Below are 15,163 nucleotides of genomic sequence, written 5' to 3' on the forward strand. Positions count from 1 at the left end.
CATACTGCGGATGGTGCGGTGAGGTTTCATAGCGGTAGAAAAGCCATGCTTTTTGAAAACTCTTGATATTCGCTCGGTGGGCCCCTCTACATAGGGAACTACAACCATACCTTTAGACTTTTCACTGTCATCTTTATTCTTTGAGGTAGTCTTTGTTTTTGGAGTGGCTCTATTTTGTTTGACTTTTTTTTCGACCTATCTGGGTAACCACCGCCAGATAACGCTTCGCGTATATTGGTCTCCTCTTTCTGTATGTCCGCTTCCTCGGTGACTAGCGATTCACTCCGGTCTAGTAAAGTTCTGACAACTCCTAACTTTTGATGGAGAGGGTGGTGGGAGGAGAACTGAAGGTACTGATCGGTGTGGGTTTTCTTCCTGTATATGCTAAGTTCCACTGACCCGTCTGGTTTTCTTGTGATCAGGGTATCAAGGAATGGAATAGAACCATCCTGCTCTTGTTCATAGGTAAATTTGATGCTGCCGGTGGGATCAATTGAATTTAAGTGATCAGTTAGATTGTCAACTTGTCCTCTGCGTATAAATTCTAACATTCCTTCATTTTCTTGATTCATTTAATTTTCAATAGCTTTCAATAGCATAGTGTCCAATTGATGTTGTTACAAACAGACTACTGTTGATCATTGTGTGATTTTGCTCTTTGACCTGTATGAAGTGGAAACAATTATTAGGGTTATTACCATGAATGGCACTCTCCTTACAAGACAAGTAATGTGCAATATTATGTAATGTCTTAGGGACAACTCTCCCATCTTCAGGATTGGAATTAGTAACCCTGCTGCAATTTTCAAAATTCAAGCTGTGGATTATGTACAATCTAGAAGAATAAATCAAATATGTATGCATAATACCATTATTAAAGTTTGTTCGGCTTATATAATGTGGAAATTATTCGGTTTTTGTCACTGCACGCGTCAATAAAGTCCCAACTTACGTTCGCATAAATTCACATAAGCGTTGGCTAGTCACGCATTACGCAACACACTACTGTCGTAAGCACTGCACCCAACAGCCTGTACGCCATTCTATATCAATACAGTGTTATGAATTTTTTCCACCTTATATAAACCGAACAAACTTTAACAGTAATAACAGAAGCTGCCAATAGAAAACGATTGAGAAATTTCAAGAAGCTTACATCAAGTTAATTGAAGATTTTTTTTTTAATTAATTGAATTTATAGCAAAATTTACTTGTTTCTATCTTTACTCCCTCAGATGAGCTCTATGGAGACTTTGAAGACCTTGAAACAGGAGAGGTGCATCATGGGAAAGACAACCAAAGTGACAATGAAGACATCTCAGGAGATGACGGAGAAGAGGAAGAAGGGGATGATAAGATGAAGGAAGGGAAGAAAGAAATGACAGACAAGGAGAAAAGGATGGAGAAGAAGAGAAAACTGAAGCAAATGTTTGATGCAGATTATGATGGCCAAGAGGGACCTACATATTTTGATGATCTGAAACAGCAAATGGAAGAACAAGCAAAGGTATGGTCAGCGTTATTGATGATATGATCCAGTTAGGCCTGACTGTCATTCATGCTACGTTTGGAGACATCTAGACAGTGGTGTAGCTGAGGGTTGTGGCGCCCAGGGCTAAGGATACATAATGGCCCCCTCCCCAATTCTTGAAACAAGTGCGCACGGAGCGTGTGAAAATTCACAAATAGAGCCCATCACTCATTAATTTTGGTTATAATGAAATTGAATATTGGTCTTAAATTGATCTTTCAAATGATTTTGTGCTGAAATGCGTGCTTTGGACTTTCATCGCTAGGAGGGGGCGCAGAATCGATTCTGAATTGGTCAATTTGACGCCCCCCCTAAGGGTGGCACCCAGGGCATGTGCCCCCTCTGCCCCCCTTGCTACACCACTGAATCTAGATCTATGTGTTTGAATAAACTGTAATAATGTACTCTACTACCTACATGTAGCAGGTTGATTGGTGTTGAGGTGTGTTTCTATACAATTTAGTGTCAGGTTATCTGCATATTAAGGAACATTATTGAGCTTATTTGCATATTTTGTTGGAAAGTAATTAATCTAGTCTAATGACCAAACACCACATCCCTCTGAATTCTAAGTTGTTAGCGTGGTTCAGCATGATGAATGCTAGTGCTGTGTATTTTTGTATATGCATGAATATTGATTATCTTATTGAGTACCTAATAAGTTATCAAAAATGTTTTTTATACACTGTGTAAGTCTTGTAACATATATATAGCTGCCCAGACATGTAAGCTTCTATTCTTAAAAGATTTGGGTTTATTCCTTTTAATTCTTACAGTTGAATAGAGCTGAATTTGAAGACATGGATGAGTCCATACGAACACAGTATGAAGGGTTCAGACCTGGCATGTATGTCAGAGTTGAGGTATGTACGTAGCATTCAACATACACACCATACACACCATACTGTGTACACAATAAATATGATATGATAAAGCAAAATGAGTTTAAAGCCAGTAATACTGATCAGCAGATAAACTTTAAAAACTTAAACTTTAAACTGTTTGTATTTGTATTTTCGTTTGTACTGTCTGCCGGCAACCCGCACCCACGAGCTTGCTCCCCGCGTGTTGCCCCACAACTTTATTTTAGGTTTTTTTAGTGATGCCCCTCTTAATCTTGTCTCAGGCCCACTCTTGTCCTGTCTCTTGCCTTTTAATAGGTTGTTTGTTCTTACGTGATTGCATTTGACTGTCATCAGTGGGCTTGTGATCGGATACACTACTTTGCTTTGTATGTAATTGGTTTGAAAATTATGGCATTTGTCATTTATAATATGTATTTTTGAAGTTGTGAAATAAATGTTTCTTGAATTGAATTGAATTGAAACACAAGATTTTATATTTTGTTTTGCGCACCATAATATTGTCATGTGATATCTCGCGAACAAATAGCATAATATAAGCTCTTTAGGATTCTCAGAATTATTGTCAACTGTATGATATGCCGTGAAAATGGTACCTTGCTGCACGGAATTTGGTGTATAGATTACAATGGGGGATTATAAGCTTTATTTCATGCTCTTTTGTTAATCGTTTTACATGAAGAATACGCCATTAAAACAATGAACATTGCTTTTGTCCATCAAGCAAGTCATTATCGTCTGTTAAGGAGTTGAAAACTGCGCTTTCTATCAAAGTGATTTCCTTATTATATTTCCCAACATATATTAAAGCAGGTTTTGTTTTTAATTTTAGGATATAGATTGTATCAGGTTACCCAAGCTAACATAAAAAATCTTTGTGGCTATACTGTAAAAACTTGATAGTTAGCATATGTGCATACTATCGAGCGCTTTTGAAAACATGAATTTGTACCAAAGTCAGGCGCTTTACCAACTGAGCTAATGGGTTGAGACACAAATTTGCAGGTTTACTTGTTCGTATAATCTATATGTATCGATGATTTGCTCAAAACCCTTTACACTTTTGTGGATGGGTACTTCATGTTTGCATGTTTTAAAAGTGCTGGATAGTACTATAACTATCAAGTTTTTATGGTATGCTTTGTGGATCCATCCTGTAGTCTGCAGCACATGGACAGATACTCTGTGTTGCTCTTCTCTCTTTGTGTCTTTATAATTTAAGCAAATTTAAGTATGCATGTATTTCAAAAAAATGTTCAAGATTTAATAGAAATGACATTGCTGAATTGCAAGAGGAGATAAAGTTATTCTCTTTATCCAATTTCTTATAGATTGCTAAGGTACCGTGTGAGTTTGTGTTGAACTTTGACCCTACCTATCCCATCATTCTTGGAGGTTTGCTAAGCAGTGAGGACACCATTGGATATGTTCAGGTATGCAAAAGCTGAATTGATGATTGATCAAGTGGTTTAGAAGTGAAAGTTAAATTAAAGTTAAAGCCATATTATAACATTTGCTGAGGAGAACAACCTCTATAGTTTTCAAAATTAAATAGGTGCTGTAGTTTTGTCAAAATCCGAAATTTTGAATAAAACGCAGGAACCGTCATTTTATTATGACGATGGAAACATTAGTCGAAGGCATACGCGATGTTCCTAACACAGTACGTACATGGCGTGTGGATGGGGATCTACACAACAAAGGATCATACCTTAACATGACAGAAGGAGTGAATCAGTGATACGTATTGGCAACATCGGCGCTGGTAGTAAATTCCAATTTTCTTTGCTTTGTCTTAGTTGTTCGGCTCAAAATTAAAAGGGGATATATCTGACAGTAAAAGCTAACATGTTATGGCAAAGAAATACCAATCTATTTTGTATGAAAATGATATAATATGGTTGTTCATACATGTTTTGATGCTATTGGTCAATTGGTCCAAACCTGTGCCTGCAGAGAGCAACATACATACCTTGGAATTTCCAGGCCAAGGTAGGTGTAATACATGCTGTATCCAAATTACTGATACTCAGCATTCTCTCTGTTTTTGAAAAGCCTGCTTCTTCCAAATTCAACAGTGTGTTCGCTTGAAATGATCAGAATTTGCAGTTTATGATCTCTTATATCATTAATATCTTTCCACATCAGGGCTTTAATTGTGCACTAGACAATAATAGAGTTGGAAATGAGCTATTCCAGTTGAATTCCATACACCCTCTATGGAAGACAAGACCTTACTGACATCTCTAGGTGTTGTACCTTTAATGACATCTCTAGGTGTTGTGCCTGTGTGCAACATACTATAAATCTCTACTCCTTTAAAAAAAATCTTTTGAACAGGGAGTGTAGATTTCTAATGGAGTCGCCCATTCAGATAATCTCATTTGAAATTCGCACTCCTCCATGTGTGGAATTCGAAGAATAACCATGTCTTCCATTGCGGGTGAATGGATTTAACTAAAGTAGCCTGTTACTTTCCCAGATTTGTCTCATTAGGACTTGAGAGTGATATCAGTGATTTTACATGCTAGTGCTGCAGGCATGCTGACAAACTGCCCTTTTACGTGTGTGTATATGCGATGCATGCTTAGGTTAGCGCGCACACGATTTGACACTGTAACCAGTGAAATACACCCCTGCATCCCTCTACTCCAGATGAAGTATAGTTGGGCAAAAGTGAGTAATGGTGAATATAGTTGGGCAGTGTATTCATTCTGCACTTTATGAAGAAAACTGGTATCTAGCAAGGACTAGGCCAGTTGAAATGCTGACAATATCTGATCCAACTCGAGTCACAGAATGGTCACTAAGAAATCGTACATTGGTCTTTATGTAAGTGAACTGGGCAATAAGAAGAGCCCACAGAGCGCTATATAGGCTTCTTGATTCACAAAATGGCACCTGGGTTGGAACTTAGTGATAAAAATGTTTTTTTAAATCTAAATAGGTATCCCTACAACACATTTTATTTCTAAAAGGTAATGTAACAATATATGAAAAAGATACACACCTTGATCATCAAGAGAAGGTGAGAACGGATGTTATTTTTTTGTATGTTGTCTGCTTTATTTTCGTCAGGCTTGGCTCATTACCATAATACAATATAAGGTCCATCTCTAACACTGTCCAGCTGTTACACAAGCTCTGACTCTGATACTGTCTTCAGTTTTGCAATTAGAGTGTCACCTGTCATAATTTAGTACTCTCAGGGTCAATGAGTAAGCTATGAGCCCTGGTCATTTTAAGAATGTGAAGAAGTAGTTAATTTTTCCATTTTTCCTTATTCTTCTTCCAGATTCGGTTGAAGAAACACAGATGGTATGGTAAGATACTGAAGACGAGAGATCCTCTCATTTTCTCGTTAGGTTGGCGCCGATTTCAGACCATCCCGCTTTTCTCGATTCAGGATCATAACGGAAGACATAGGTTACTAAAATACACACCGGAGCATATGCATTGCACTACAAATATTTGGGGTTAGTATCCAATATTTTACGTTATATACCTCATATATAGATTCCTGCCATCTGATTGGTTGAAAGTGCAGTCATTGAATTAACTATGCCCGCAAAATGAACTATGGACCGGTCCATGGAAATGAACTATGGACCGGTCACATGCGTCCCGATCAAACTGCACAATCGCAGCATCCACGTATCCATTCGGTATATAAAACAAATATTGACTGCTATATTCGGGACATGGTTAAGATTATAGGCCTGCGGTGATCTCAAAACGCATGCTATAACCCTCGACTGCGCCCTCATAGCATGGTTTTGAGATCACCGCAGGCCTATAATCTTAACCATGTCCCGAATATAGCAGTCAATATTTGTATACTATGTGTACAATGTTTGATTAATAATGCCTGTTTTCGGCAGAATTAATGAGAATTAACAAGGTTAAATTTACATTGGATGTTATTTTTGGTACTTCGATATAGGCCTATCCACCATTGGCTTTTCTGTCCAAGCGATGGCTGTAGAAGGGTAAAATGTCATCAAAAAACGCTACACTTCTTGCAAATGATATGGGCAGTACCCTCACATCTCTCTTACACAAGCACTAACATATGTGACGTGTCATGTCAAAAGGAGACACTTTTGGGCAGGGTGTCAATTTTGAGGTTTTTACATATCCTAAATGTAAAGAAATTTTGCTCCACAACGCCGTTTTCCCCAATGAAATCGCACATTCCTAAGCGAAGATATTGAGTTCGCAATTTATGGTATTATAAAATTGGATATTGAGATATCGGCCTTTCAAAATATTATTGACAATGTTGAGAATAGGAATTACCTTGAAAATTGTCTCAAAAAATACAAGATGCCAGTTGTATCCCGGTCTGAAACTATCAGACAATATTTTAAACATTAATAACATCACAAATTCGCAACAAACCCAAATTGTGAAAAAATCACCTCCGGGCAGATTTTTGGCTATTTCTCCATTTACGATCCTGCCCAAAAGTGTCTCCTTTTGACATGACACGTCACATATGTGCACAGGTCATGCCTCAGTTAATATCAAAAGCGCTGTTGCAATTGAACTCGAAACTTAATAAGAATCAGATTCTGTTGGTACAAGCCTCAATATGAGGTACAAAACACAATATGACCAAATCTGACCAACCACCTTCAGGCAGTTTTAGAATGGATGGCTCCTCAGCTGTAATCCTCCCTAACCCCAATTTCAACATCAAAAGCTTTTAACCCTAACCATAATGAAAATCCTAGCCCAAAGACATAACCTTCATCCTAAACTCTGGGAAATCTTAAAGTCTAAGGGTGGAATCATTTATTCTTTACTCTGACAATTTGAACACCGTAATTTTGTTTTTGTTCAGGTCCAATTACCCCTCAAGGAACTGGTATTTTGGCAGTGCAGTCTGTATCAGGGAGACAGGTAAGACGCATGTGAAAGTGATATCTTAGAGTAAAAAAAAAAAGAAGCAGCAAAGAAATCAAGATCCTTTGACAAATTTGAAAAGCAATGTTGATGATCAATACAGGTGCAAGTCTAGTGTTTCCAACATGCCAAAACCTGTTTGTAGGAGCTCCATCAAAGAATCATGCAATGCAAGTTTATTATCTCGTATATCATCATCAACAAATATAACATCATTAACAAAGAATGTATAAAGGACCTTGACAAAGCTCCATCTTATTTACATGAATAAATTAGAAATGAGAACAAAAGCATAACCCTAACATCCAGGGGCTTTTCGGCAATTGGAAGGGAAAGAAGGAAGGACTAAAGAGAGAAAACAAAGAAAGCACTAGCTCGGCGACACTTGGCCAGAGGTCATTTGCTGGCCTGACCAATGAAAGCGTGCCTGTATATCACTTAGGGTCCGGTGATTGCATCATCTTTGTGTTGTTAGAAATGCATTTTGAGCTCCTTGTACTTGCATAATTTTTCTATTTTCACCACAATAACAGGAGTAATTTTAGACTTGGAGAAGTCTTTTCAGTATTGTAAAAAAATGCAAGTTATCTGCATGGAACACCTTTTCTGTGCTTTCATAATTGATGTGCTCATCACAATTCTTCTTACAGCCTGGTTTCCGCATTGCAGCAACAGGTGTCATTCTAGACCTTGACAAGTCTATCAATATTGTCAAGAAACTCAAGTTAAATGGAACACCGTACAAAATTCACAAGCATACAGCTTTTATTAAGGTACGTTGTCAAGCATACAGCTGTCATGCATACTGCAATATCCGCTGTTTTGCAGTTGTTCAGTTCAGTTCAAGATCTAACCATGTTAGATGTTAAAGGTGCATTTCATGATCCACAGCCTCATCCCCCCATTTTTCTCAAAATATGTTGAGATTCTTATACCTCTGGAAAACTCTGGCTACATAATGTTTATGTACAAAAAAATTAATTAATTTAGCAAAAATATCATCAAATTTGAATTACAGTTGTATGTTCTGGTAAATTACAACACATTGTTTATGGAGCAATGTAATACACATAATCATGCATAACTCGCAAATGCAAAATTGGATTCAACTGAAATTTTGGGAATAAGATTTTTTCTTGGATATCTACTGAAAAATGTCATAAAAAGAGGATGCTAGGATCACAAAATACTCCTTTAAGATGTTACAATTTCATGTTATTGTGTTTATGAATGCTCAGGGGAAAACAGGTCCATCATGCTCTCAATTCAACCATTAATGAAGCCCACACTCCTCTTCTTCAAGTCACATTTCCTATTTGCTTCAGTTTGGATGAAAATGTTGGACCAAAACATGTAAACTTGTGATCTTAATAAAAGTCATGGTAATGTGAATATTTTTTTTATTTTTTTTATTTAATTTTGACAAGCTTTGATTGAGAAACTTTCAAACCTGCATTGTACTTTATTTGTTTTATACTCTAAACAGGGCATGTTCAATACCCAACTGGAAGTAGCTAAGTTTGAAGGCGCTTCCATTCGTTCTGTAAGTGGCATTCGAGGTCAGGTGAAGAAAGCACTCCGCTCACCAGAGGGCGCTTTTAGGGCAACATTTGAAGACAAGCTACTCATGAGTGGTAAGTACTTATTTCCTTCAATAAATATGGTACAATCTTTTTATACTCTTTAAGAGTTTCATTTGTAGGATTGTTTCATACATTTGGTGATTTTTTGACAGACAAATCCAATGTTTTGTACTCACTTTCTGAGCTTTCGATGACCGGTTATGTCATCTTGATCACAGATGTCCAGGCTCACTGCACTTCCCGTCGTGGGACTTGGTAGTCTCTTTCCCGGGAAGTGCAGTGAACCTGGACATCTGTGATCAAGATGACATAAGTGGTCATCAAAAGCTCAGAAAGTGAGTACAAATCATTGGATTTGTCTGTCAAAAAATCACCAATTTTTTAAACTTTGTTTTCTGTTTTATATCAAGGCCTATCATTGAAACAATGTTTCCAAATTTGACTGGTATTGCTCCAGCGGTTTTGATAACAGAAGCAAAAATGTTTATGACAATACCCCATAGGATAGTACATACACTCCTGTTGTGGCTACCACAGTTCGCCATGATGTTGTTCACACCATCTAAACGAAACATCTCGGGTGTTAAATTTTATTGGGGTAATGAGAAAATATGAGCTATTTTCTGATATCAAAATTTCAGTTTTGATGCAGAAAAATGTGATACAGGCCAGGCTTTCAATTAGGTTGCAACTCTTTAAAGAAGCAAATACATTTTGACTGAATTGGGTTTAGATCTAAGATAAAAATGTCTTCCCACCATTCATTGTTCAGAGTTTTAAAGCCAGCACAAAATCTGTTATTTTGCCATAAAGACAATTATTTTGACTGTGAGGTTTTGCAATCCTCAGTCATGTAAAACTGATCAGGCCTTGCCGTCTAGATTTTAAAGGCGAGTGGTCAATCACTCGCTAGCATGATACTAGAGGCGAGTGGTCGAATCACTCTCTACATTTTAATCGAATCACTCGCTAGGTCTGAAAAATGATTCATATTCTAATATGATACAATATTACACACTGTTCACAAAGCTTCACAACCTTTCTTTCGTATCCAGGGTTTAAGGCTAACTTATTACGGTAGATCGGATACAGGATACACTGAAGTGCTGAAACTTGCATGTAAATTGATATTGGATTCAATTTTGGGCGATTCGCAGCGAGCGATATTTACTGTCTTTGGCGAGTTTAAAATCGCTCACTAGAAATTGAGTTAGGGGGAAACGGCCTGAAACGGCATGGCCTGACTAGCCATGTTATCATAATACTAATCATGGCGTGTCTGTCCGTCCCTCTGTCCATGCTGCTTATCGCGTCTGCTTGCTGCTCGCTTAAACGCGTGCCAGCAGTGCGTGATCGCGTCTTGCCTTCTATCGCCAGCGTAGTTCACGGGTATACCGATGGGCGAAAAGTCGCGAGCATCTGAAAGCATTACAGTGTGGTTAATCGTGCAGGTGCATCTCATCGGATTCCAAAACAGCACACGTGCAGAGGCCTATTAGTAGTTTAAAAGGTCAGGGCAAGTAGGCCTATATGGGTAACGGGTGTTGGGTAATTAGAGATAGTCACAAGAACCACCCAACCCGAAAACTGCGAAATCTAGTGTTCTATAACCAATGACCACTCTCTAAAGCAAAGAATAGAGAGCTATAGAGATATGTGTGTGTTGTAGCTCAATTTCTTGCAATGCGCCATTTGAACAAGTCTAGTTTGAGGGATGGTGATCCTAAGTAACAATGTCTTCGCTTATTCACTACTAGTAAATGTCTTGCTGCCATGAGCCTGGAATCATGCCGAGACAGGGGCCAAAGATATGGAAAAAAGGAAATCATTTTGGCCTGTTATGTTCAGCAGCGTATACATTATAGAGGAATTGTTTTGAAACAAAGTCTTTATGTAATGTAGTCCTGCTCCTAAAATTACATAACGGGTCATGTTTGTGTGAATAAAATTTTGATTTTATAATTTTTTGGCCCATAATCAAGTTGAATTTTGGTGTAAAACAGGCTAAAAAGAAGATGAGCACTGGTCCAATTTCTGCTTTGTAGATCAAGGCCAACCAGCTTGGGAAACACTGTTCCCTCCGCCTAATACACCACTGGAGACAATCAGGGAAGCAACATCCCAGCCAAAACAAATTATTAAAAAATGTGCAATCTAAAAAAGATATTTATTCACTTTTCAGATCTTGTGTTTTTGCGCACCTGGTATCGTGTTGACATTCCAAAGTTTTACAACCCTGTGACAACGCTTCTACTACCCAAAGAATCTAAAGATAACTGGAATGGGATGAGAACTGTGGGACAAATGAGGAGAGAAATGGGTGTTAAAGCACCTCGATTAGTTGACTCTAGTTATAAGGTAAAAGACCTGGTTTACAATAACTGGTATGGAGCAAGATGTCAGAGAAGCACTTACATTAGCTGATTCAAGCTATAAGCTGACTTGGTTTGAGGTGATATAATGGGGGTTAGAATGGTTTAATACGCATGTTAAAAAAACTTAAAGAAACAAGTTGTTTTGTAAAGTAAATCAAAATGAAATGTTATATTTCTTTTTTGAATCTTTCAATTTGTCACAGAAAGAAAAATGGAGAAAAGTGCAGTGGCTTGTGTTAGCTGTCAGACCTGTGACTTTTGTCCAATTTCCATGAAATAAGCTTTTAAATTAGCAATAGCTTGCCATACTATAAGTGTGTCATAATGTTCAGTTTGCTTTTTCATGAGTTTGTTACAGATCTTTTGCAAGATAGTCAATGTTTTAACAGATTTATTCATTCAGGATTTCTGTCAAAACTCAAAAAGAAAGAACAAAAAGGGCAAGCTTTGCTCTACCATTTTATAAAATTCTGCAATAAAGTAAGCGCAAGCACAAGATTGCCTGAAAGTTTGGTAAAAAATGTGAGATATTAGTCAAAAGCGTTAAATTTTGATGAGATTGGACTACATTTTGTATAATGCGCAAGGGTTGACTAGTACCGTATAAACCCGTCTACAAGCATATAGTAGCGACTGTGATGATAGCAAATTTCACGCTAGCGCCCTCCACAATATTATATCATTATGGAATTTGAGCAAATCATTTACCGACACAAGCAGGTATACAATGTATTATTAACTTTATTTCGCATCTCACGAGCATAGCTCAATTGGTAAGGCATAGGACTTTGGTGCATGAGCGCTTTAGACTATAGATCGAAAGATGGTGAGTTCGAGCCTCATCACGGTCACATGAATTTTATAAACCAAATATTTTTCGAACTTTTCATTTATATTTTGGTGTTGTATTTATATTTTCTTACATTCTTCTATTAATACTCTTTTTGTGTTCTCTCTTCTCATATGTGTTTAATTTTTTCTATAATTGTTTTTCTTCTATTGTTTCTTATCTTTGTTTTATTTGTCTTTTTTTTTGTCTTGTTTTTTTTTTCTTGTTTTTTCTTTCTTTTTTCTTTGATTCATATTGCCAGGAGAGGGAGTGAACTAAAGGCCCATTCAGTGATTTGCTCATCCGGACTAACGTAAAATCATCAAAATTCAGATCAAAATTCAGATTTTGTACTTTTGTCATTATCATAGATGTGCTAACATAGCCTGCTAGCGGTTCAGCCGAAAACCGCATATAATGCATTCACGTGAATCTGAAATTTATATAGAGACCCTGCATGCTTTTATCGATTGACTCCAAACAAAGGATTTGAACCGGTGTCCTTCACCGTAGTGCAGTCGCAGTGCAGTGCAGTGCAGTCCATTCAATCAATTGTTGTCATCAACCTATTTGATCGTAGTGTATTTGTTATGTTTGTGAGAAAAACTGTCACGGTATATTGCAATCATGCTTTTGTTGAATGCATTTTAGTAGTCCGCCATATCCACTGTATGATACGTCATATGCACAATCTCTTTACTGGCAGTTAAAATTAGCTACATGTATTTGAATGTGGCTTCGACTTCGCCAATATCAGCATGATATGGTTCAATGCAGAGGTACCGCTTGAGCGTACAGTGCGGTATATTTAAAAATTGTTTTCAATTTGCTATGGTAGTAAATCCGATTATTGCATAACCGCCAGCGTATTCAAGACATAGGTTATGTAAGGGATAAACTGTGCATGGGAGTATGGGTTCAAGTTATTGTTATGGTAATTAATCCTGTAAGTGTAACATCACTACTTCGGTGAATAAAGGTTGTGCATATGACGTAAATCACACCGTAAATATGACGGACTACTCAAATGCATTCAACAAAAGCATGATTGCAATCAGACTACCGCGACAGTTCGTCTCCCAATCATATGAATACACTATGATCAATAGGTTGATGACATCATTTGACTAAATGGAATGCACTGAGAACAAAGGATAAAAAGAACATGTCAAAAAGTAAAATCAAAACGAGCATAAAAGCGGAACCAGTCCCCAGACCATGCTCTCTTTACTGCCAAAGTCTGACGCTCTACCAATTGAGCTATATGATACTGATATATGAAACATTCGTTATAATGTCAATACAATTGATTGGTGTTACAATATACATAAATAGCCACCTATTGCCAGTACACGGTGGTGCCAGTATAATTATAGTTGCTCAAACTCCAAATGCAAAAAAGCAACAAACTTTATTGAGGGCGTTTCTTTGATATATGCTTCTAGACGGGGTTTTACGGTATGCTATTTGAAGAAATGTAGTTGCATACATATTTCTTACATTTTTATTTTACTCTGCAGCCTATCGAGCGTGCACCTCGACAATTCAATCCATTACACATACCCAAAGACCTCCAGAGGGCGCTACCATTCCAGGATAAGCCCAAGGCTGGACCGAAAAAGAAGAAGAGAGGTGGCGGTGGCAAGAATCTGAGAGCTGTTGTCTTGGAACCAAAGGAGAAGAAGGTATGTTGAATACAGTCTGTGGAGGTGTGTTGGGGTGGGTATTCATCTCATAACAAAGGACATATATTTGGTCACAACTGTGGAGACTACCAACAGAAAAATGTCCATGGTTCCCAGATAGGGTCAGGGGGTCGCAAATAGTGTAAAATGCTTTTAAGAGCTGACCTTATTTAGAGGATACAGAACAAGCTGCAGTAAGATTTCAAGTGTATGTCCATGGTATGGCACTTGACTTGGGGTACCAACAATTGAATAGTACATTATAGGTTCAAATATGATGTCCTTGTTTGGTGGTATTTATGTGTAGGTGGATGTGTGCATAAACCCATGAAATTAAGACATACCACACATATTTCCATGTCACATAGGCCTATAGTGGAAGAAACCTTGTATCAAATGAAAATTGGCAAAGTTCAATATCCTCTCTTTTAAATGCTTTTGTGTCCACTGATGTATTCTCACGTAAATCTGAAATTATAGTAGGGATAAATGTCCTGAGCTGAGCTCTCTTATTTACTTAGGATACTACTACCACTGATTAAACAGTGTATATGGCATGAATAGAGAAAATGTAAGGGGGAAGTCATACCAGGGTATCAATGTTTAAATGTCAGTGTATTTTTCTCTTTTTTCAGGTGGCAACTCTGATGCATGAACTGAGCACGCTTTATAAGGAGAAAGAAAGGAAGCAAAGAATGGCTATGGCTGAAAGGGTTGATGCTCATCGCAAAGTTGTAAGTGACATGTTTGGAAACTCAAGTTTGCTGGTAATGGTAGGAGGAACTTGTTTAGGGGGCTGCAATGAAAAGTTTGGTTGTGCTTTTGCACACGTTCATTCTGATGTAGCCCCCTAGGAACAGGGCACATCTGAGAGAGGGTGTTTTTATTTCACTTGCTATTTTAGCCCTTAGACTAATTCCAATCAGCCATCTACACTGCGCATGTACTGTGTTATGCTTCGTAGTGACGACTGATTACTGTATCTTACGTATTGTGGCGGACTCATGAAAATATTCTCTTGTGACTTTGGTTAATGTTCCACAGCATGACTGACTAGCGGCGCCCGTGTACCGTGCCGTGTGTACTGCGCCGTTGTGACAAGATCACGCTCTTAGACACAACTGGGCAGTCTCACTGAAAGTTTGCAACCTGCTTAATATTCATGTGCAACCAGAATCTGGTTGCAAAAGTCCGCCGCTTTTTTCCACATAGTTTTCTCAGTCGTCAATCCAGAAGATTGACAAATGAGGGCAGCAGTCTAATATAGCCCTATGGATATCTGCCATTTTGTGCCATTGAAAATGCTTTGGGGGGGGGGGAATGATGAAGAAAATACAAATTAATCTCCTTCAGAAATTCTGTTTTAGAAACCAGAATGCAAAGTTTCAA

General features: G+C 37.8%; 1 protein-coding gene across 1 annotated transcript in view; it reads left to right on the forward strand.

The window, feature by feature from the left end:
- The window catches only part of LOC140160601 (ribosome biogenesis protein BMS1 homolog), a 41,670-nt gene that overhangs the window by 26,144 nt on the left and 363 nt on the right, over positions 1–15,163 (forward strand). The window contains exons 15-24 of the mRNA XM_072183843.1: positions 1,236–1,507; positions 2,308–2,394; positions 3,726–3,827; positions 5,690–5,870; positions 7,241–7,299; positions 7,953–8,075; positions 8,789–8,936; positions 11,068–11,243; positions 13,610–13,774; positions 14,410–14,508. Of these exons, the coding sequence (XP_072039944.1) occupies positions 1,236–1,507; positions 2,308–2,394; positions 3,726–3,827; positions 5,690–5,870; positions 7,241–7,299; positions 7,953–8,075; positions 8,789–8,936; positions 11,068–11,243; positions 13,610–13,774; positions 14,410–14,508 (1,412 nt within the window). The remainder of the gene's footprint in view (positions 1–1,235; positions 1,508–2,307; positions 2,395–3,725; positions 3,828–5,689; positions 5,871–7,240; positions 7,300–7,952; positions 8,076–8,788; positions 8,937–11,067; positions 11,244–13,609; positions 13,775–14,409; positions 14,509–15,163) is intronic.

Source organism: Amphiura filiformis, chromosome 9, assembly GCF_039555335.1.
Source record: "Amphiura filiformis chromosome 9, Afil_fr2py, whole genome shotgun sequence".
NCBI lineage: Eukaryota > Metazoa > Echinodermata > Ophiuroidea > Amphilepidida > Amphiuridae > Amphiura > Amphiura filiformis.